Source organism: Macrosteles quadrilineatus, unplaced genomic scaffold (assembly GCF_028750875.1).
Source record: "Macrosteles quadrilineatus isolate MER2022 unplaced genomic scaffold, UCM_ALF_1.0 Scaffold_23__1_contigs__length_1887923, whole genome shotgun sequence".
Taxonomy (NCBI): Eukaryota; Metazoa; Arthropoda; class Insecta; order Hemiptera; family Cicadellidae; genus Macrosteles; species Macrosteles quadrilineatus.
Window position 1 is genome coordinate 999,578 of NW_026542616.1, and position 24,066 is coordinate 1,023,643.

The window sequence follows — 24,066 nt, forward strand, 5'->3', positions numbered from 1 at the left end:
GATATAAATTGGGAAATTTTGTATTTTTAAGGTAACGTTTTTCTCCATTTCATATATTAGTAACAATATGTATAGTATCAAATTCAGTAATAACATTGACTACTGTATTTAAACATTAACACAAGTGTTTATATATTCATTGAGGCTACTGGTGCTACCGCTGATGGCTTATGCATGTGTACGTTAGTAGCTAGCAGACAATTTGCCAACTAGGAACATGAAATCAGCTGTTCCCCGTCCTCACTGTCGCGGTTGCTCGCCTAGCATGTCAACAGCTGACTGCTGTAAAAATTGGATGAGGCGACAGTAACTTTTTCTAGTACCCTTCTTTACCATGGCATCTGCTAATTCAATTTTGTCCTAAAAAATGTATACACATCTCTAAGATTTGTTGCCAACTAACAAGCAATTTAAATAAAAAAAAAAAAAAACTATTGTTAATCATCCTGCAAAACTGCTAATAATTCATGATCAAATTTTCATCAGAATTCCGTTAGTTTAAATCAACGATCACATAAGACCAATAGATGGAGCACATCTATATAACTAACATACAACCAGTTGAAGCCAGGTCCGCCATCTTAGTGCAGGTTAGAAGTGGTAGATGCCAATGAAAACGGCACCAAAACTCAATGTCCAGCTTCAAAATAACTTGACATTTAGACTAAAGGTAATTTGTTGACACTTCGTGTGAAAGATGTCAATTAGTCTGGGACACTATTGGTTCTAATTAAAAGCTCAAAAGTTTATATTTTCTATTTTAAATCTTGAAATAAAGTTGGTACTTTTAAATGAGTTTTTAAATATGACATAACAAAGTTCGTCGGCTGCTACTGTTTTTATTTCTTCGTCAGGTAAGTAAAAAAACGGTGGATTTTGTGGCTAAAGAGCTCAATTTCTTGGATAATATTTTTTTTTAATTTTTATAAAGGAGAGTTGTATAAAGAGTTTCAGAAACCATCTTGTGACTTTGAAAATTTTTACATTGTAAACCAAACGCTAAACCTTTAACACACTTTAATACGATATAGATACATATATTATAAATTAATTTGTAGCTTTTTAGAATTTTTCTTTCGCCCAACAAGTTTTTGTAATTATTGTAAACTAACTTTTTCTAAGATACGGTAAACGCTAGGAATCAAATTAAAAGCGTATTTTAAAGGCCATTGTTCGACCGTCATGAATTGTTACATACCAACCTTTAGGGCCCATTGGTGACATTGGGGGGTGGAAGTCTAAATTTAGTTCATTACAATTACGTCAATGACCTTGAGCTCTGCTAGTAAGATGCTGTGGTATGGTAGCGTGTCCCGAGAAGGGTAAAATTATTGTTCATGCTTACTCATTCGCTCTTACCCACAAACAAATTTATTTCAAGTCTAAAATGAAGAATGTAGATCTAACTTCTATATTCGTTTGGAAAACGTCAGTAAGAGGCAAGTCTAGACTGTTCCTATGTCTGCGCGGTCCATCACTAGTTACTTTCTTTACTTATTTTTTTTTAAAGCCTATGTGTCGATTATGTATCTTGAGCAATGTAAAATCAAGATGACGTTGTTCAAACTAAGATATAAGTTTGGACTTCCTTGTGTGACCAAAATGGTCGCCTACAGAGCAACAGAAGAATCTACAATTTCTTATAAAATCAGTTTTATTGACATTTGCAGACAGTTTTATATAATTGTTTTAAGGAAACCCAAGATCTATTGGCAATCATAAGTTAATATGATTTGAACTTTTTGCCTTATACAAATGAAATACCATGTGCATATTGGTCCTTGGTCCTGTTAATACAATTTTTTGAAGGGTTTCTTTTATAATTTAAAACTATATCATTGCACAAGCATGTTCAAGGACTCTCTGCAGTTTTGCGTACTCTTGCAACTACTAATTCAAGAATCAGTTTGATGACCGATTAAAAATAATGTGTTTATACGTTATAAAGATTCAACTGTTAAATATCATAGTTTTTGAGGGTGGGGACTGGAAATTTAGACTATATTAAAGATTTGCATTCATAGTAGAACATTATATACTTTAAGTAAACCAACAGAAAAAGATTGTTTAAAATTTTCAAGTTCATTTTAGAACAAACTGTTTGCTCCGCCTCCCAGTTAACTGAGAATTTCAAGAAGTAGAAACATATTAAATAAATAATAAGTGAAGTTAAATATATCCCACAGTGATTTTAAAAAACATTACACAAACTTCACGGATGCCAATATACTTCTAACAACCTTACTAGGAATTTCCTAAAACTGATATTGTACGTTGAAATAGGTTTATCTATCTATCTATTCTATTCTATATTCTATACTATTATAAAGAAGAGGGGGTGTCTGTGTGTGTGTTTGTATGAGCTAATCTCAAAAAATACTGATCCGACTATGCTCAAATTGCACACAAATGAAGCTACAGCTCCGAGGATACATATAGAACTATTGCCGCTTCGATATTCACCTAGGGCTTTGCCCCGTGGGCTTTCAAAAATCTGAGATGAGAGATTTAAAAGTAAATATTGATTGATGGTATCCATGGTAACAAAGAACAAACCTAGTAAGTTTAAAAATGTAAACAACAGAACTAACTAACTGCCAAATTGATTTTGATTTCACAATTCAACACAGCTGGTTCAAACCTTATTAAATACTGCACGAATATTAGAACAGAGAGGGTAAGGATTATAAATTTAAAATAATGATGTCACTAGCCTGAATGTAAACATTATTTAATATTACCTAAAGGAGCTGCCAAACCATATGTAAATGTAATTTCATTATTATAGGATTGTTTTGGTAACAGTACTTCATTTGTTTATGATCTAACTATACTGAGTCTGTTTGTTAATTATACTTAAATATACTTAATTTTGTGAAATGTTGTAATAATATTTATTTATTTTTATAATAATTCATTGTAAAAGAAATCATTCGATGGATATAGGAAATAATCAACATTCTATATTGCCTTATCAACCTAGGCCCTTATCCTGAGTTATGAGGCATATTCTTTTGATTTATTTGTTTGTAAACAGTAATATAATCCCCCTGCCCCAGCAAACCTATAGACTGAGCGAATTCCCGTTTGCCTGATTATAATTTCACTAAAATATGTTAGAAAATTGCCCTATTAACATGTTTGGAACATGTTTGGAAACACATTCTTTTATTATAGGTATATGTGTGCTACACTATAGGATACCGTATAAATTAAAAGACCATATTTTCTTAAACCGTTTCCTCTCCCATCACTGCAATGATCATGTTCTACTTATATGCCAACCCCGTACGAAGGACGGGTATTCTACTAGTTATTAATCAAGTTGAGAATACTAAAGGTTCTACAAAACAAAACATTGAATAATAAAAATACATTTGTATGAAAGTAACAGATAGATTGACAAAATTGTAAAACGATCGTATTATATCTAACAATATCAAATTATTTACAGTATCACGGTTACAACTTTTAAACTACTTTTGTTATGACTCAATGTTAACCTCTTTAGGACCTTTCATTTTATGCTTTTGTTAGTGGGGACTGGTTAAAACACCACAGTAGGTTTTACAAATATGATTGTGAGATGATATTATAATCTGAACTAGATTATGCGTTTTGATAATAATATGTATTTTAATTTAAGTACTTTAATTGATTCGGTTATATGTTTACCTCATATAACATTTGAACATGGATTGAAACATTAGATGTCTTTGTAATACTCTGAGAGTGAGAAGCAAAACATAACTTTCAGCAATGATGCATCGAAATCTACCTTTACTGACTGATTCAGAAATGTAATTGCAAAATATTTTGTCAACATGACTAAAATGACAAAAAAATAGATGTATCAGCACGAAATAGTTTGTAAGAAAAAAAGCAGTCTAGGACAACTTATATAGCAATCTAACCTCAAACATTGTTATTGTTTCAGTGTACAAATTCACTTGACACAAAATAACTACGTTACCAATTTATGTTTGTTAACAAAAATCAATTTTTTAATGGTTGCGTAATAGCTATTTACATTACAAGTGTAGTAAGAGCGTTTTTACTTCACGCATGTGAATGTTGTGCAACGAGCGGAAGCGAGTTGCATAATTCACCTAAGTGATGTAAACAGCACGCTCTTGCGTAACGTGTTACGTACAAGATTTTACCTGACCCGACAATAAACATGGGTTTACGTACAATATTTTTCATTATCCATTTCACTCATCTTCTATCAGTAACGTTCTTTTACTAACAAAAGCTAGGTTAGGTAGGAAAATACTTTAAAGCATAATAATAACATTCAAGCGCACAGCTGATTTCTAGCGATGAACATCGTTGGCTCCATAGAGTTATATTTTTTAAGTTAAGCACTCAATGTTATTTAAATGGGTTTCTTAACATCACCGAGTGAGTTTTTGATACTTTACATCACTCGAGAAGTAAGGAAGTTGTATACATCACGCTTGGGATAGGGAAGTTTAACATGGCGGGTTAGGTAAAATCAATTAAAATTATTATTTACTACACAAATTATTTGTAATGTAAAACATTGTTCACCACTCGGAGCAAAAGTATAATATTTATGGTACTTAAATTGTTTTATAGTACGTGGCAGTATAGTATTATTAGTTTATTAGTTGCTTGTTGCACTGTTCTACACACTGCTCAAGCTCTACAGCTCATTAAGTGGCATCCTGTCCACACACTGTTGATATATACTGAATTATGGCATGGTGCCACTATTTCGAGTGTAGGCTGGCGCGAGAATTGGCAACGTAGCATTAGGAAAGTTATAGTTCCGGCGGACGGCGCGAGGCGCGCTAGCTACCTGTATGGTTTCGTGTTCCACAATTCGGTGTGTACCTGCGCTACTTAAACTCACATCAACGAGTTCAAAAATACTCAATTGTGGCATGTGATGTTTAAACGACGTAATAATGCTGGAAAACCTCAAAAATGATCGAATTAGTTGTGGCACCCTGAAAAAGGTGCCACAATTTTTGAAGGTGCCACAGTACGGCCGTGTGCCTGTGAAGGATGCCACTATTCGGTGAATACAAACACACACACCCACACACACACACACACACACACACACACACACACACACGTTATATATGAGCATAAAGTATCGTGGCATCTGATATGAGGTGTAACTCACAATTAATCAATCCAGCTTTTCAACATTCACAGCTCATGTTAGTAGGCCAGGCCTCTCTCATCAAGCTTGTAAATCAGATCTGACGGAGACGGAGTTTAACCCTCAATCCACGAAATGCAACACATACTCGGTAATTTATCAGACCTTACGGTCTAACAGCACTAGTGTTGTTTCTAGGGCATTAGGTTTTTTAACGTGTTTTGTAAAAAAACGTCGATGGTTCTGGGCAACTGCGGTTCCCTGTTTGATGTTCCAAAACTCTAACACGAAGCATTCTACTTTTTTTGCCCTCCCACCTTCAAATCCTAGAACACTAGGTTTTAGCCCGGAACTGTTTTACACATTACTCTCAGGCTAGTCCTAGAGGGTTCTGGTATTATCACATAGATAAAATCCATTGGTGATTGGCGGGATTTGAACCCGGGACCTCAGCCAAAGCCAAAATCCCTAGACTCTACCTTTAGACCAGCTCGCTCCTAACCATGAGCAAGGACAATGGAACTCGAGTGAATGATATTGTAATGGAAGGGGTCAAATATTATAAAGAGGAAGTGTTTGGAAATGTTGTGTGAGTAGGCTAGAAGTGTTGTTAAACAATAGCTTGTTGTGCTGACCTACTGAAGGCTGTTGCTTTAAGTAGGCCAGTGCACTTGATCAAGGGGTCAGTTTTGGTGGTTAGTGTTTGTGTGGTGCACCAGAGGACGGGGTCCTGCTGGGGCAGCTGGAGCCCAAGGCTTTAGGCCTTGGGTCCAGGGTCCAGGTAAGACAATGTTAAGGGTTTTCAAAATTGGGGTTTAGAGTCTTTTCCAAAATGGGGTTTTAGTTTCTAACTAAATGATTTATACAGTTCCAGTCTACTCTACCTTTTTGATTGTTAGTTTATCTTTGTGTTCTTTGTGTTGTTTTGGGTAATTAATAAAGTTGGGTTTTGTAAGCGAGTGCTGAGTTTCATTCCTGAGCTACGTCACCCAAAGTAACAGTGGGTATTTTAAGGGGAGAAATACCTACCGTTACAATATTGGACTATGCAAATAGCATTGAGAGGGTAGCATTGTATTCACAGGACTGAGTCAAGGTCAGCAAATTTTGATTACTATATTTAGGCTTTCTCCGCCTGAATCCTTATTTCCAAGCATAACAAAATACCAGTTTCCTACTTGTGCATATCGTGCAATAGGTGTAACACTAGAACTTGCAATCCTGCGTCCCCAACTAAGATTCAGACCAACGGTTTATATTTATATATCAAAGATTTCTAAATATCTTTTATCAGTGAGTAGTAATATGGTAGAGTGAGTGAAGTTAAGCTTTTTTTAAATAACTAGTTTGAAATAAGAACAAACTAATAAGAACTACAAACTAAAGGAACATTGAGGACGATTGAGGTGATATTTCTTATTTAGTTGTTTACTATGTAATAGTATATTTCGTACCTAGGGCCGAAAACGAGGTTTTGCTGGCTCGTGATAGTTTTTAAGTTCGAGACGAATTCGAGAACTTAAATCGATCGAGAGCTGCAAAACCATTTTCGGTCCGTGGTACGAACACTATTTTTCACCACACTACTACTATTCACAATATTAATATAGAAAACTGATAGTCAACGCAACTTTAAGGTTATGCAAAGAAGTAATTTCAGGAGTCAGCAAAAATAATAATAAACAGTTGCTAGGCAACGGTAAAAATAAAACAATTCTATTTCAATGCTATGGATACTGTTTGTGTAATTAGTATGCAAGCGGACAGCTGATTTTGCGGCCCCGGGATGTAAAAACCTGTTCGGTCCCCAAAATACGATGACAGCTGGCATGGCCAGCAAAACGTAACGTTCAGCCACCAATTAACGTATGTAATACAGCAAAAAACATCATAGTGTGGTGAAATAGTATATTACGTTACCAGTCCTGGAAAATAGGCGTTTACCGGTTGAGTGTGGTCGTTCCCGTGCGAGACGGAGTCGAGTTCGGGATTACCATAGGGTAAACACATTTTGGACGAGTGACGTACGATATTTTACACCATACTACTCTAAGCAACCTTAACAAAAATAATCTGTACAAATCCTTATACTGTATATCCCATAAACTAAGTCCTAACAATCACTACTCATAAACTCTAAGAGAGGCCATGTTTTTGCTTATAACCACTCATTTCAAAATATAATCAGCTGGTTGGTGTCCGGTAAAACTCAGTATAGTAGTACGTAATGGAATCCCATTTGATTAAGCTGGTGGCAAACAGCTGTTTTCTGGACTAAATCCTTGCGTGAAAAGTTCCTTTAAAACAGTGTAGTGTGGCGTAAAACCAACGTTTTACCTCGCTTATTGTTAATACAGGGCAACTAAATTCAATCGGATGGAAATTATTGAAAGCTAAAAAACCTTTTTATTTATTGGGGATTTTGAGATTAATAAGCAAGTATAATAACCACTGAGCTACTTAGCTAGCAACACATTGGTAATAATCGTCTATGTTTACATTAGAGTTGGTCATGATTAGTTCCTGGTAATTATGCACTTACGCTGATTAAAACCACCATTAGTTAAGTTACACAAATTAAAACCAATATGATCATGGTAAAAGAAATTAATAGAAAAATTTGATTTTATTTATTGATCTTGGAATATGATATTGGGTTTATTCAATTCTGAACTGGTTAAAATTGACTGCTAATCTTAATGTTTGCGGTATTATTTGAGCGCATACTAAACATAATTAATTCCGTAAAACATGTTTAATATGCGTGTATATCTGACTACGTTAACAATAATCACTGTGATTTGAATTAAACTTTGTGATTGTTTTTCTAACAAATATTTCCTGTTATTTTAAGAGATTGTTGAAGCCATTTTCCATTAAAAACTTATTGTTCACGATGTTTCTGGATGTCCTGTATGAGCACGTCCTCAATTGAGGAAGCCCCTAAAATATACCAAGATTAGTACACCAGCTTACCAGGTTTGGCTTTGGTTGGGTTTGTACTAATCGTGTTAGGTTTCAGTAACTTTCTTACCTGAGTTAGGAGATTCTGGATGCCAAAACGTCACGAAAACCCTTGTTTTTACTAATTTTACTAATAAACTCACCATCACCAAAAAATTAGCTTTGACAATGATTGCAGCAGCCCAGACGAGAGGAGCTGTCTTCTCCCACAGCCAATGGTCAATGGCAGATACTCACCCAACATCAAGAGATGTCCTCCCCACGTATCCAACGCCGCTTGCAGGATAGTCCCCGGGACCCCAGTACCCTCGGGGTGGGATCTCTACTACGGATGTGATGATGGGTTCGTCCTCAACTCTACCGATACTGTGTCCTTCTGTACGGATGGGAACTGGTCTCCGTCCTTGCCAGAGTGTATAGGTAAGACATGGTGTGGATAAGATCAATAACTGTATTACGTGTACTTAATGTCTCGCCTTTACACCCTAGGACGCTGGGCTCTATCCCAGAAAAATTTTACATTATTTTTCCGGATAGGCTCATTGGGTAGAGGCATTATTACTTAGATAAAATTGGTGACTGATAAGATTCGAGCCTGTGACCTTGGGGACCGATGTCCCATGCTCTACTACTAGGACTGCTCGTTCCCTATAGCTCTAGACAGATCTGACTGCAAGTCATAATTTCAATATTCGTTTTGGAGTTTTACATATCTTTAACCCAGCTTAGACAGCACGGCTTACTCGTGTTATATTGTCCATAATGTATATACACATATGTTTAAGATCATTTAATTTGTCCGCTTTGCCTTCACGTTAGAAACGTTCATGCCATTGTACGGTCACTTACAGCATACTGTATATTACTTTCAGCAGTAACCGAAAATTGTCGTTGCATTGGTCTTGTTCACAAACTACCTAAACAAGCTCGTAAAAATGTAAAATTTGGGTTATTGACGAACTGGATTTGGATATAGTTTGTACCTGTAATTCTTTAGTTTCAAAATAAATTTTGTTAAATGGGAAGATGAGAGGGGATTTTCAAGCTAAGAAATGATAATGAAAAAATATTAAAATTGTTATTCGCGTGTCTTTAGTGAAAAGTGATCTTTTTAGCGAATTTCCCTATAGGGGATGTAGCTATTACCGTAGGTCTCGTTGTAAGACCTAGACCCGGGACTGATTTACTTTTCCGTTTTGAGGTCCCCAGAGCTCAAAAACACAAATGTTTATTTATTTATATGTGTCCGTTAGCACGATAACTCGAAAAATTATCCGATTTGGATAAAATTTTGTACAAACGTGTAAACCTACGTTTATCCGAACAAGATCGCGAACCAGCATAATCGGATTATGGGAACGGGGGTTTATGAGGGGTTTAATGGGGTAAAAAATCGATTTTTCCCATTTTTTACTCTAAAAACAAAACATTTAATAATTTATTTAGAACCCATTTTGTAGAAATTAAAAAAAGTAATGACTTTGTATATTGAAGTGTTGTTGTATGCCTAACGGTTACGGAGATAATCCAAAAAATATATAAATTAAAAATTCCCATGTTATTCTTTTGGAGTATAAATAAACTGTTGTATTTGGCTTGTTTATCGATATATTTTAATGAAATTTGTCAATTTTGTTTATTTCATACACTAAGCTATCAACATTGGGTAGAGGATACGGTCACTCCTATGCCATCAGCTGTCAGGGCAGATGGGTTGAATTAATTGAGTTAAAGCCCATCAGCCGGAAACGGTGGTTTCCGGTGCAACGTCACATAGTGACGTCATAGGTGATGTGTAATTGGGGTGTATGAGGTTGATCATATGGTTTTCAAGGTCATAGGTTTGTGTTTCAAAAAAAGGAAGCTATTCTACACTTGTAGTGTAGGATAGCTTCCTTGTTTTGTTTATTGTTTATTTGTATAAAACATGAGGAATGAGAATAACTTACATACTATTACAATTAATAAGGAAAACATGTGCGAACGTACGTATCTAGAGTGAGTGTCTGCTAAAGTGTAAAATGAATGAGTTTATTGGTGGCCTTTATAAAGGCCGTTTTGTGGAGCTAGGCGACGCTTGTGTATTTGAATGTTTACTTCTTCAACTCCTCTATTGTATTATGGAGCTCTTTCCATCTTGCCATGTCTGCATTGTGCTCGGCCCATTCGATGTTGTCTCGAGGTTGAGCGCACCAAACACGATCAAATTTGTGTCGAATCTCTTTCTCGTCCTCTAGCAGTTGAAGTAGTTTTTCCTTTCGTTTTCGCTCTTGCTCTTCTGCCTCGATGCATGCTTGGTGTAGGTCAGAGTCTTCAATATCGCTTGTCCACTGTTGTTGTTGCTGTTGTTGTAGGCTGGCCATCTTGTGCAAAGTAAACGAGAAAGGTTGAGTTGACTGGTGAAGAGCTGGATGCCGGTAAAATATGGAAGAATGAGACTGGAATAGTTAATTTAGAAAACAGTGAAGGTTCTTGCACTCATTGGATATGTTATAAAAAACTTGATCAAATTATTTATTATTTCGATAGTTACGGTAATATGCCACCACCTATAGAGCTTCAACGTTACTTTTGCACAGCTAAACAAGTATTTTACAACTACAACAGAGAACAACCTGACAATACAATAATTTGTGGACACTTATGTTTAGATTTTTTAGCTAGAAGTGTCAGTCAACTTTAAGATGTCTTCGTATACGGTCTCATTGACCGGCACTTCATCTACTCTGCGCAGTATTCTATTTCCAGCTCTCCGATTGCAAAAAGGAAGATTATGGGAAGCTGCAGTATTCCAAGTCCAAGTGTATATGATTGTGGCGACTAGCGCCTCTGGGGGAAGTGCCTGCTCGCTGGGAGCATATACTTCCGGTCTGCTGTGGGTCCAAGCCGTGGTAGCTCAGCTACCTGTAGACGTCAACGTCGTTCCTGGGGGTTATTCGTTGATCTGGGGGCGGAGCTGCGGAACATCCTCAGCGACCAGGTCCCTGATATGTTCCCACGGAGAAACATCCGCCGTCTCTTCTTCTCGCTCGAAGGCCGTCGACGAAGTCTCGGAGAGTTGTCACTGCTGTGGAGTCCCTGATGACGGAGTTCCTCACGTACCAGGGTGAATCTGTCGCCTGCCGAAGAGCCTTGCTCTGGACGACGAGCAGCCTCCGTCTAGCGGTTCTGCAGGTGAGGTGGTACCATGCAGGGGCTGCGTACGTGAGGACAGGCCGAAGCAGGGCCGTGTAGAGTCGGACTCTTGCAGCCGTCGACAACTTCCGTGACCTGAGCAGCGGGCGGATGGCGCCAAGACCTTTCCTGGCGAGGTCACAGACCCTCTCGACGTGGGGAGTCAGGGTGAGTCGCTGATCCAGCAGGACGCCGAGGTACTTCACCCGGCGCTTCCATGGGATGTCGGCCCCGTCTAGGTGGAGGTGTTGACCATCGTCCTGCCTCCTCGACCTCGTGAAGGAGATGGCCTCACTCTTGTCAGCGTTGACTTTGACTCGCCACTTCGTCAGCCACGGCAGCAACAGGTCCAGCTGTCGCTGGACATACACCCTGGACATCCTCAGGTTGGCGGAGGTGGCAGTGAAGAGCGCATCATCTGCATAGAGCGAGAGCTGCACTCTCGACGCCAGGGGTATGTCGTTGGTGTACCACAGGTAGAGTATCGGCCCGAGAACCGACCCCTGTGGCACACCCGAAGAGACTGGCCGTGGTGTGGAAGTCACCGGAGACCTTGAAGCGGCGAGCGGTCAGGTAGCTCTTGACGAGCCTGTAGATCGAGCCGGGTAGAGGGGAGGATGCCAGCTTGTAGAGAAGCCCCTCGTGCCAGACCCGGTCGAAGGCTTTGCTCACGTCGATCAGGACTGAGGTCGAGTGGTGCTTCCGTTCCATCGCTCCAGCGATGGTGTTGAGGACCCGCCGCAGCTGGAGGGTGGTGGAGTGGCCCCGCCTGAAGCCGTACTGCTCAGTCCTGATCGAAGAGAAGAACTCCTCGGGGAATCTCGCCAGGATGATCCGCTCCAGCATCTTGGAGAGCACAGGCAGGAGGGAGATCGGCCTGTGGTTCTCGGGGAAGATGTGGTCCTTGCCGGGCTTGGGGATGAGGATGACGTTCGCCAACTTTCAGGTGTCAGGGAAGTGGGCCAGCCTCACGCAGGAGTTGAAGAGGCAGGTGATCACGACAATCACCCAAGCCGGCAGGTTCTTCAGTGCTGGAGTCCCGAGGGAGTCCGGTCCTGGGGCCTTCTTCGGACGGAGTCGAGCGATGTGGCCCTTCACCTCACTGACGGTCACGTGGGGGATGTCCTCGTCGTCGGAGTCCGGCTCGTAGGTCTCTACGAAGTCGTCAACAACCTCGCAGAAGTCCTCGTCGTAGACGTCCGGGTGTGGGGAAAACTGGTCTTCCAGTGAGTCTGCGAAGGTCTCTGCACGGTCTTCTGGCGAGTAGACGAGCCCGCGTCCCCCATGCGGCCTGTTGTGGGTCTTCGTGCCGCGCAGAGCCTTGGCGATCTTCCAGATCCCGTCGTTGGTGTCAGCCTGGCCCTCGACGAAGTCCTCCCACTCCTGGGACCGATGCTCAGCCAGCAGTCGGGAGCACCTCCTGGGTCCAGGACTTGCTGGTCGAGCTCCTCCGCCGTCTCAGGTGGCGGGGGAGGCGGTCGAGGGGCGTTGGCCAGGAGGTTGGCGAACATCGCCCAGTTCACCCTCTTCCTGCGGACTGGAGGGCGGTCGGGGACTCCTCCCTGCGGCAGATCGATGATCACCGGGACGTGGTCGGAGGAGAGGTCGGAGACGACGAAGACTTCGACTGGGCCATCGAACGAGCCAGCCAGACCGATGTCCAGGATATCAGGCGGGTGTCCAGCACGGGGGTAGTGTGTGGGGTCGGCCGGGGCAACCACGTTGATGTGAGGGTGGGCAGTGAGGTAGCGCCTGAGAGCGGCTCCAGTGAAGTTGCCTCTCCTGCAACCCCAATCCAGGTGCTTCGCGTTGAGGTCGCCTGCCAGAAGCGCCGGGGTGCCGGGGGGCAGCAGCATGTCCAGGAGTCCGGGGTCGAGGCGTCTCGCTGGGGGGTTGTAGGCAGAGGAGACTTCCAGCTCTGCACCGTCATGCTGGAGCGCGATGGTCGTCACTTCGATGCCAGGCGGGAGGTTCCTGACGATCGGCCTGTGGGTGACCCGACGATGAACCAGTATCGCCGAGCCACCACTGGGACGTTGTTGCAGAGGCCTGTCTGTCCGGTGGGTGAAGTAGTTTCGGACGTTGAACGTGTCCCCACCACGCAGATGCGTCTCCTGGATGAGGGCAACGTCAACGTCCATGTCAGTCAATAGTTGTGTCAGCTCGTAGCGTCTGTCAGCAAGCCCGTCGGCGTTTCACGTGAGGATGCGAAGTCTACGCATGATGTTGGGTCAACTGGTCAACAAGTCGCTCGACGACGACCAACATGCTCCTCAGCGTGGAGATGAGTTGAGCCAGCTCAGACTGCTGCGACTGGACGACTGGGCCGGGGTTGAGGCCGGCTCGATAGGCTGGGCAGGGCGGCTGGGCTGCGGGGCAGGGCTGCTGGGCTGCGGGGCTGGGCTGCTGGGCTGCGGGGCTGGGCTGCTGGGCTGCCGGGCAGGGCCGCTGGGCTGGCGAGGAGGGACTTCCAGGCGAGCGCGGGAAGTTCGCCTCACTCGAGGGTTCGGGGTCTCAGCCGGGGTGGCTGGCCGCTCCACAGGAGGGGTGGGTGTTCGGGGTCTCGGGCCGGAAGCTCGGCCGCGGTTGTCCGGGTTACGAGGAGCTCGATGACGTCTTCTCCGCTGAGTCCGGAAGCCCTCATCATCGACCTCGGGAGCACCAGGCGCCTCTTCGTCCACTGGGTCAGGTCTCGGAGCCGGTGGGTCGACCCGGCGCGGTTGACGGCCCGACGGTGCCGTGGACGATTTCGCCGCAGCCGCGTACGAAGCCCGTTGCAGATTCTTGTAGCAAGTACAGCCCCTGTAGTTGGCAGTATGGGCCTCACCACAGTTGCAGCACTTCGCCTGGGCTGCTGGCTCCTTGGGGCACTCGGCCGCTGGATGGGTGTCCCCGCAGCGGACACAGCGAACCTGGCGGTGGCACTGGCCCGATCCGTGGCCGAAGCCCTGGCAACGGTGGCACTGGATGGGTCCATTGGGCCGCTTGTATTGCCGTACCTCCACCTTGCAATAAAAGGCTCGTCTAATTTCATAAACAGTGGACGGCAGAGAGTATCCCTCCGTCCTTCGAATGGTGAGGAGCCAGAGGCCAGTCGGCATTCCTCGGCGAGTCTTCATCATTTTGACTTCGGATATGTCGAAATCATGAAATTCCGCCATAATCTCATCTGGTGCTAGCGTCGGCGGCAGGCCCTTTACCACCACCTTGAGCAGCCGCTCGGTGCGTAGGGCGAAGGTGTGGAACGGTACTCGCTCTTGCTGCAGATACCGCTGGACGGCGCGGAAGTGGGGTACAGTGTCCACCCTGATCCACAGATTCTTCCCCGCTCATGAGGCATCGAATTGGCCACCAACCAGTTGTCCGATGGCGACGGCGTGGGCAGGACAGCTCCGCGGTATGTCCAGGAGGATAGGTGGAGGCCGTGGCTCGTTCCGCGTCGGGGCCGGATCATCCTCCATGTCGGAGTCAGCGGCGGTCTGGAAGGTGTCTTGGCCGGTTTTGCGGGCCTTCCGCTCGGCAGGAGGAGTCGGAGACGCTCGCCTCTTGTTGGTGGTCTGGTGGCCTTGACAAACGCCGTTTTCTCCAGACGACGGGCAGGGGTTCGCCTGGCAACTGTTCCCCTCGCCGCCAGTGAAGACGTACGGGCCTCCGCCAGGGGTGGCAGTGGCGCACCGTAGGTCCACACCCGCTCGGGTCACCGCAGCAGCGGTCTTCCCCCAGGCACTGATCTCCGTCCCCGTGAGGGGAAGTCCCGGGGGGGTGGAGTTGCTGGGCCGGGCGGCGGCAGAGTTGGAGGGCGAAATACGAAATAGACCATATTAACGAATTTATACAAAAACAAATGAAAAACGAAGAACCAAACGAACTTGTTCAAAAGGAATCAGAAAAAGAATATATAACAATAAGAGGAAATAACAATACCATGAAAGCTGAAATAACTTCTTCCTATTATATCGATTTTACTCAAAAACATTCAATTGGAGGATTATTGGGATTTTCTGAAACAACTCCAATACTAGAAAATAAAAAGACCTATTCCGGTGATAAAACTGTGACAATACTGAGAGTTAATACAATAGACATTACATGTAACTTTATACAAGGATCATACAGAGATGGAGAGAATAGTCATATATTGCACACATTCTATAAAAGGATTAACTACTGAAAACATTCGGTTTTTACAGGGTATTGGATTAAAACTCATTGAAAATGGAAATACTGGATATAGCACAAGGACCGACATTCGACGAGACTTTATGGGAAAAGGAGTATCACACGCACAACCCCTACGCTTCGTCAAAATTGAATAATAATGATGAAATTAGAATTCCTATACAACAACAGGATATTTACACTCTTCCGTGCGAAAGTTATCTATATATTGAAGGAAGAGTAACAAAAAAAGATGGAACAGCTGGAACCACCGTTCCTTTTATCAATAATCCAATGGCATTTTTATTTGATGAAATTAGATATGAAATATCTGGAGTAACTGTGGATTCTACAAAGAAAGTAGGTTTAACAAGCACATTAAAAGGATTAGCATCTTAGACACAAAACGAGAAGAATTTGTTAAGAATTGGAGGATGGGTTGCACCCGATAACGACACAATCACCCCTGATTCTGCAGGGAACTTTAATTTTTACATACCATTGAAATTATTTCTAGGCTTTGCTGAAGATTACAGAAGAGTAATAATAAATGTGAAACAGGAATTAGTGTTATTAAGATCATCAAATGATAAGGATACTATTTGCGCAGCAGCTGGAACCACTGATGCAAATTTAGACTGGAATTTAACTTTGGACAAAAACGTTTGGAGAGTACCACATGTGCGATTAAATGACGAACATAGAATAACACTGTTGAGACAGCTGAAATCAGATAGAGATATTGTAATACCATTCAGAAGTTGGGAATTTCATGAATATCCAGTTTTACCTAAAACACAAAGACACACATGGACTGTAAAAACATCTACTCATTTCGAAAAAGCAAGATATAGATATATAATATTTGCACTACAAACCAAAAAAAGGAATAATATACTAGCTAATGCCAGTCATTTTGATCATTGCAAACTAACAAATTGTAATTTTTTTTAATTCACAATTTTTCCCTTACGACAACTTTAATATTTCTTTCACTAAGAAGAGGTACACTGTTTTGTATGATATGTACGCTAGATTCCAAGGTTCATACTACGGGAAAACAAACATCCTGATACTGTCTCCCGAGCAGTACGAATCAAAAGCTCCAATAATTGTAATAGATTGTTCAAAACAAAACGAATCTGTATAGTCATCAAGTGTGGATATAAAAATAGAAATGGAGTTTGAAGAGAACGTTCACACCATTGACGGGATTAGTCAAAACAGTGTTGTAAATGAGTTTTACCGCAACCACCAGTCGGCTATAAAAGGAGAGGCTTCGCACACCACCAATCAGTCTTTGCTCGTTCGTTGAATGGGTAACATCCTACACTACATCATAAGTAAAATGAGTTTTTCATCAGTCGTACAAAAGCATGCAGAGGAAGCAGCATTATTGGATCAAGAAAACCATCAAGAAATCGTAAATGATATAGAAGAATTTTTAAAGTTTCGAAAACAAGAAGACAAATAAGACAAGGAAGAAAAAGAAGAAAAGGCTAAAAAAAATGGCACTAAGAGGAAGCGGAAAGATGAAGATACAATCCCAATTAATATTTTGAAAGAAGTTTTCCTACGCATTTACTATCCTATCTCACTATGTTTGGGTAAAAGTGTAACAGCTGGACTAATGAAATCATCGGAATATACACCCACAGTAATCTTGCAGCATGGTACAAAAATGGTTTTATTTTCTGAAACGGCATGGGAATCTTTTCTAAAACATTTAAATCTAATTGTCCAGCGAAGATCATCCTGCCGTAGTGGATAACGTCGTTCACGGACACAAAGATAATCCCGGAGGCGAGACACGATAATTATTGAATTTAAAACCGATCACGGTATAAAGATAGTTCAAGGCACAAACTGGTGCGTGATAAGCGGTAGCGGGCGGGAATGTAAGTTGACATTGACGAGAAGAAGAGATAAGAGGAAAAAGGAGTTGGTAATGCTACCTCACTGGCAGGATTGCCAACTAGGAAAAGAGGAATAACTAGCAATGAGTCTGTGTTTATGTATGTATGCCAAAATGGGCTGAACTTTAATTAAACTTGATTTTGTCCTTTTTATTTATTATTATTTACACAACAAGATGAAACAACATATCAGCATATAATTAATTCTATATGCTGATATGTTGTTTCTTTTTTTAATTCAAACAAATCACCTTGTAATTTTTACTATAAATAACAGGTCTTACACGCAGTTGCTCTCAGTCTTGTTTCAACAATTCATCGAGCATCATGTCACAGCGTAAATACAATTTACCTTTTGTTTACAAATCCAAATACGATTTGGATAACTATTGATGTAATTTAAAATGTTTTAGAAAGCCTGAAAGTAAAGTTGATGGAAAAGCTTGTAAAAAATGTGAGTCTGTTGGCTATTGCATATGTAGGTGTAAAACATATCAAGACAAGCATCAAAATTACATACACGATCTAACACAAATGGTTAAACTACTCTGGAAAAATGTGGACTAAGATGTGGCATATGCACGACAGCTGCAGGCTTTTACACTATAAATAGCAACTCACAACACATTGCTTCTCATTCTTGTTTTAAAATTCAGTCGAGCAACATGTCACAGTGTAATTCCAATTCATCTTTATGGAATGATACCCGCATAATGCTCTCCCCCACCTCTACTACTTTACCCCGCCCCTACTGCTTGTTTTGCATTTGTTATGAACTACAGCAAGTAGATATGTATAAAATAAAATAAAAATATAATGATTGTTTTGTGATTGGTAGGGATCGAACCCGCAAACATCTTAGATCAAGGACTCACACTACTCCCACTACGATACGATACCATACCAAAAATCAACATATTACTCCAACTGTAAATTAAGTGTTTTGGTGTTTGGTAAGGATCGAACCCGTGAACCTCTAGCTCATACATAGCTTCATAAACTACTAACCACTAGAAATAAACATTATTTAGATTACCCCTCATCCCAAGAGTACATAACACCTATGAAATGTAAATTTAACATTCAACATTTAATGGCCTTTACAAAGGCCATTTTTTATACTCAACGGTAAAGTTCCAATTAAGCCTTCTTTCAACTGTTTTTAACATTTGATACATGAATTATCATTTGTTTTGCATTTGTAATGAACTACAGCAAGTAGATATGTATAAAATAAAAATATAATGTTTTTTTGTGATTGGTAGGGATTGAACCCACAAACCTCTTAGATCAAGGACTCACACTACTCCCACTACGATACGATACCATACCAAAAATCAACATATTACTCCAACTGTTAATTAGGCGTTTTGTGATTGGTAAGGATCGAACCCGTGAACCTCTAGCTCATACATAGCTTCATAAAAAAAACCGCTAGAAACAAACATTATTTAGATTACCCCTCATCCCAAGAGTACATAACACCTACGAAATGTAAATTCAACATCCAACATTGGTGGCCTTTACAAAGGCCATTTTTTATACTCAACTGTAAAGTTCCAATTAAAACTTCTTTCAACTGTTTTAACATTCGATACATGAATTATCATTTGTTTTGCATTTGTAATGAACTACAGCAAGTAGATATGTATAAAATAAAATAAAAATATAATGTTTTTTTATGTGATTGGTAGGGATCGAACCCACAAACCTCTTAGATCAAGGACTCACACTACTCTTACTACGATACGACTTGGACTTGGACCATACCAAAAAATCAACATATTACTCCAACTGTTAATTAAGCGTTTGGTGATTGGTAAGGATCGAACCCGTGAACCTCTAGCTCATACATAGCTTCATAAACTACCAACCGCTAGAAACAAACATTATTTAGATTACCCCTCATCCCAAGAGTTACGAGATATAGCTGATACATCTCATAGCCAAAAACACGCACGCCGCGCTGCGAACAATTTTGGTTTTAGGCTTGCAAAGCTGAACACATTTCACTTCTTAGTATCTATAGACGGTACATCGTATCACGGCAAAAGACACAACAACGCGGGACCGAGACCGAACAGGTTACCGACGCGATAAAGCCGAACCGTACAACACAACTGAGAGACTAAGCGATTGCTGTGGTTTGGTCAGCTGTTACCGTTGACCGCCAAAACAACTTTCTCTCTCCATTCCAACTAGGCCACGGTCGTACCTGCGCTTGCTAGCCTCTCCCATCGGGGCCAGGCACTATTAGGAGTCTACATAATATTATTGAGTATGAATTTAACTACTACATCTATCATTAATTGTATAAACTGTGTTTTGCTCGTTAAACATTGAAAACAGCTTATCAGCTCATATCCGCCATCCCTCATAATTATCTACGTCATTTCCAAATGACCCTTTAAACTGAATAAACAAAAGAAGGAACACGATAACCGTAAACTAGATTCCTATTATTATTTTAAACAAAACAGAGACAAAAACTCAGTATTTTTAAGGTCAATAGAAGCGCATTATAAGAAACCGAGTACTGTACTACAGAGTCAATTGAATAATCAATTAGCACATCACTTTATAACGTAGAATCGGAAATGATTTAAACACGCAGCTGTACAAGCAGATGGATTATGCTAATTAATTATTTACTGTATGGTACGTAAAAACTTGATGGACACTACAAGTTTTACACTTTTAAATTGTATCACGTGTACCAAATTTTAGATATAAAACGATAAAAAACACCAACGGTGGGCGAATCATTTCTCAGCTTTTTTCCGACATTCTCTAAAACAACGATTTTACCTTGATCCTTCCCAAGTTATCATTGTACACTGTTCGATCTATAAAGTTTGGTTTGACAATCAATTTTTCAGTTTTTTTCCGATGTTACACTAGTTTTATATCGAGTCTCTTTCTGACTTGATCCATTGTCTTTCCATACATCACATTAGATGTAAATTCTACCCCACTTACGTTGTTCAGCTTCACAGCTGGCTAACAGGGAAACCCAATGTTACAGGTCTTGCATATTCGTTATCTACTTGTACAATGTAATACGAGAAACTAATCGAAATCCACAAGTGGGACCCAATGTTACAAGTCTTTCATAATCGTTTTCTACTTGTACTACGTAATACGAGAAACTAATCGTAATCGCATTTTCCTGTATAATTTCTTAACTTGATCCTATTCACTGCTATTATAGACTGTACTGGAGTAAGCATACATTCAAAGTCTGCAGTTTTGACTTATTATAACCTATCAATTATTTATACAAATAAACAATAACACAAAACAAGGAAGCTATCCTACACAAACCTATGACCTTGAAAACCATATGATCACCCTCATACACCCAAATTACACATCACCTATGACGTCACTATGTGACGTTGCACCGGAAACCACCGTTTCCGGCTGATGGGCTTTAAACTCAATTAAATCACCCCATCTGCCCTGACAGCTGATGGCATAGGAGTGACCGTATCCTCTACTACATTGCAATAAAAAACACGCCTCAATACCTTCCCTGAAGTAGCAAACTTAAGTACTCGCTAAAATTAATGTTATTTAAATAAGAAATAAATTTCAATGGAATATTTTAGTAGAAATACAGCCAGGTAAATGGAAATTCGTTTAGTCTGCAGGTTAGCTGCGGTGGTGCATTCATGTAGATACTTTATCCAATAATTGCTGATGGTAAGTTATTTTACTTATGAAAACCTTTTCTGATAATCGTTTATATTTTTTCAGCTGGATTGCCTTGTTTTCCATTGAAGTCTCAGTACCTCAACATCCAGTGTTCGTTCCAAGGCAAGGTAGTGTTTTGTGACCAGTTCATGAAGCCAGGAACGATAGCATCGCCGAAGTGTAAGAGCAACTACAAGCCTGCCTACCAAATACCATACTCTTACATTACCTGCCTCAACGATGGGTATTGGGACTACCCGTTGTTCTACTGCACTCCAGGTATAGACAAATCAGAACCCCATCATTATATCCCCAAACATTTAATGTACAAATAAAAAATTAGCTTAGTACACATATATTTGTCTGCAATCTCTTACGCAAAACATAAGGATACACCGAGTATGGTTATACAATGAAAAATGTTCTACAAGTAGTCGAGGCTAGCAAAAGACTTAGCAGAGCGTGGTAAAACAAGTGGTAAAACAAATATTGTTGCAAATGCGGCAAGCAATTAATAACCAAGGTGTTCTGATATCAATCAAACTGGATATTTATTTCAGAAAAGCTGTGCCCCCCACTGAAGGCGCCGAACAATATTAAGGTTCAGTACATCTACCAAGACAAAGTCGTTAGAGACGATCCGTTGAAGCCCGGTACCATCGCAATCCCCAGATGCAAACACAACTACAGACCTGCTTACGACCCGGGGTACACCAACTTGACTTGTCTTAACAGTGGCTCATGGGACCAACAGCTGTTCTATTGCACTGCAGGTAACTACGCTATGTTTACTCATTGAAAGACGTTGACAACAAAACTTGTAAACTTTCAAACACAAAGTTCAATTGGTTCAAGATAGTAAGTTATTTACTGCCATACTATCACAGATATTTCAAACTCTTTCGTAAATTTTGTCAAGTTGATTTCGTTGTTATGTTGTAAAATCTGACAGATTACATAAAGTAACATACTCGGTGGTATGATGGGACTGAAGCAAGGTTGCTAGCCAAAGTAGCTGTGCATTTTCGTCCATGGAATCGGTGAAAAATCCTACTTCTATATAACATCTCCCAATTTTCTTGCAGTTTATGATTTGAATCTATAAAAATTAATTCATGATGATCACCACTCATAATTGTCTAAAAGTAAACTCCTTGCTTTAAGAGGTATTTTAAAACAGATTATGCTCTTTGAAGAACTGTGGCTGACGTATTAATTTTTTTTAAGTCATCAACTGCCATTTACATTGACTTCAAAGTACCTCCTAATTCCGTACCACATTCCCCGTCCAGTCGTGCAAAACTAAAACAAATTCTTTGACTAACTGTCCAATAACAATATTAAGGTTAGTCGGGATTGAAAAGTGACCAGCTTTGAAATATGACACAGCATATTATGAAGGCTATTTTTTTAAGCAAAAACCATTTAGCCCATGTTAATGTCAATTATTGTACTAATGTGTAGTTTTAATTTCTGTTCAGTAACTGTTGCAATAATTTATTCTTTTATTATTGTTATTTAGGTTTGATTTATATTTCTTGTTTCAATTTTATCCATACTGGAACTATCGTGTCTACTTTTTATTTCAGTGTGTGGTGCGTCAAACGAGGTCGGCCAACTGACTCCGCTGATCGTGGATGGAGTGCAGGCCAATGTCGGTGCGTTCCCTTGGCATGCAGGTCTCTATTCTCGTAATGTAGTGGAAGGGAGAGAGACATGGGACCAAATATGTGGTGGTAGTTTGATAAACGACCAGTTTGTGTTAACAGGTAATGATACAAGTATAACTTTTGAATATAGTGTGGTGGCTTAGCGAAATGGTCGTGACCTGATAAATTAAAGCTGCAGCTTTTGCACATTTCTTCCGTACCCTAAATACAAACAATTTATGGGGGGGGTGCCCGATTGTTAGGTCCGCCATCTTGAAATACGACGCCATCTTTGTTTTATTTAGAGGAATTGAACTATCCATTGAAAATGGCTTAATATCACCCAAAAGGACACATTTACGCCATTTTGTATGTAGGCCTAACATGTTTTGTTCACAATTAAATTTGCTATAAAATGAGATAAAAACCACTTCGATAACTTAAATGGTCTTGAAGATATAAACTGTTAAAGTTGAAAATTTGATATATTCCTCTAGGCTACATGTAGTTTTTGCTATATATCACCTAAACGGTGAACGGTACGTATCTGTTATTATGATATATTCTATTCGTAATTAAATTTGCTACAAAATGAGATGAAAATCTCTAAAGTAACTTAAATAGTTTTGTAGATAGAAACCGTTAAAGTTATACATTTTATTAATTCCCGTTAGCAATAGGTGCGTGTATCTTAAAAGTCCCCGACCTTTGTTTTTCCTGCACGTATTGCGTTAGAAGACTGCAACTTTACACATCAATACTGGACCTAAAATAGTACTTTCTAAAGTACTTCTTGACTTTTTCCTCCCAAGGGGGGTCGGCCCACAAGGAGTAAGTTGGAAATGTTAAATAAAGCATAGGCCATGATGCGTATCAAATTAATGGGATTTACTAGTAGAACGCGTTACCACAAACTGAACTTTAAAAGGACAGGTGGGTCAAAAGTTATACAATTTTATAGTTTTGCTTTTTTATTTATTAATCAACGGTCAACACCATTACCGGGTGGTATAATGAAAATCTATCCTCTCTTAAAGAGCAGTGTCTTTTTATGTACTCTAGCTTTAAGGAAACTGGTCTGGAATACTATAAAGATGCTTTTAAGATCTTAAGGAAGCAATACAAGTGTGAAATATTGAAAGCAAAAAGACAGTATTTTTCTGACAGAGTTATGGAAGCTAATAGTAAACCTAAAGCTATTTGGACTATTGTAAAGGATAGCCTAAACACAAATGATAAACCTATGTTAGATGTAAAGCAGCATAACTTAACAGCAGAAGGTTTTAATGAATTTTTTACTAGTAGTGTCAAATCAATTGTACAAGGTATACCACAATCTGCCCAAAATGTGTCTTTCTATTTGAATAAGCTC

At 40.4% G+C, this 24,066-nt stretch overlaps 1 protein-coding gene across 1 annotated transcript in view; it reads left to right on the forward strand.

Moving 5' to 3' along the window:
- Nucleotides 1–24,066, forward strand: part of LOC129005533 (uncharacterized) — a 46,251-nt gene that overhangs the window by 3,709 nt on the left and 18,476 nt on the right. The window contains exons 3-6 of the mRNA XM_054434440.1: nucleotides 8,280–8,521; nucleotides 21,109–21,324; nucleotides 21,606–21,818; nucleotides 22,635–22,814. Coding sequence (XP_054290415.1) covers nucleotides 8,280–8,521; nucleotides 21,109–21,324; nucleotides 21,606–21,818; nucleotides 22,635–22,814 — 851 coding nt within the window. The remainder of the gene's footprint in view (nucleotides 1–8,279; nucleotides 8,522–21,108; nucleotides 21,325–21,605; nucleotides 21,819–22,634; nucleotides 22,815–24,066) is intronic.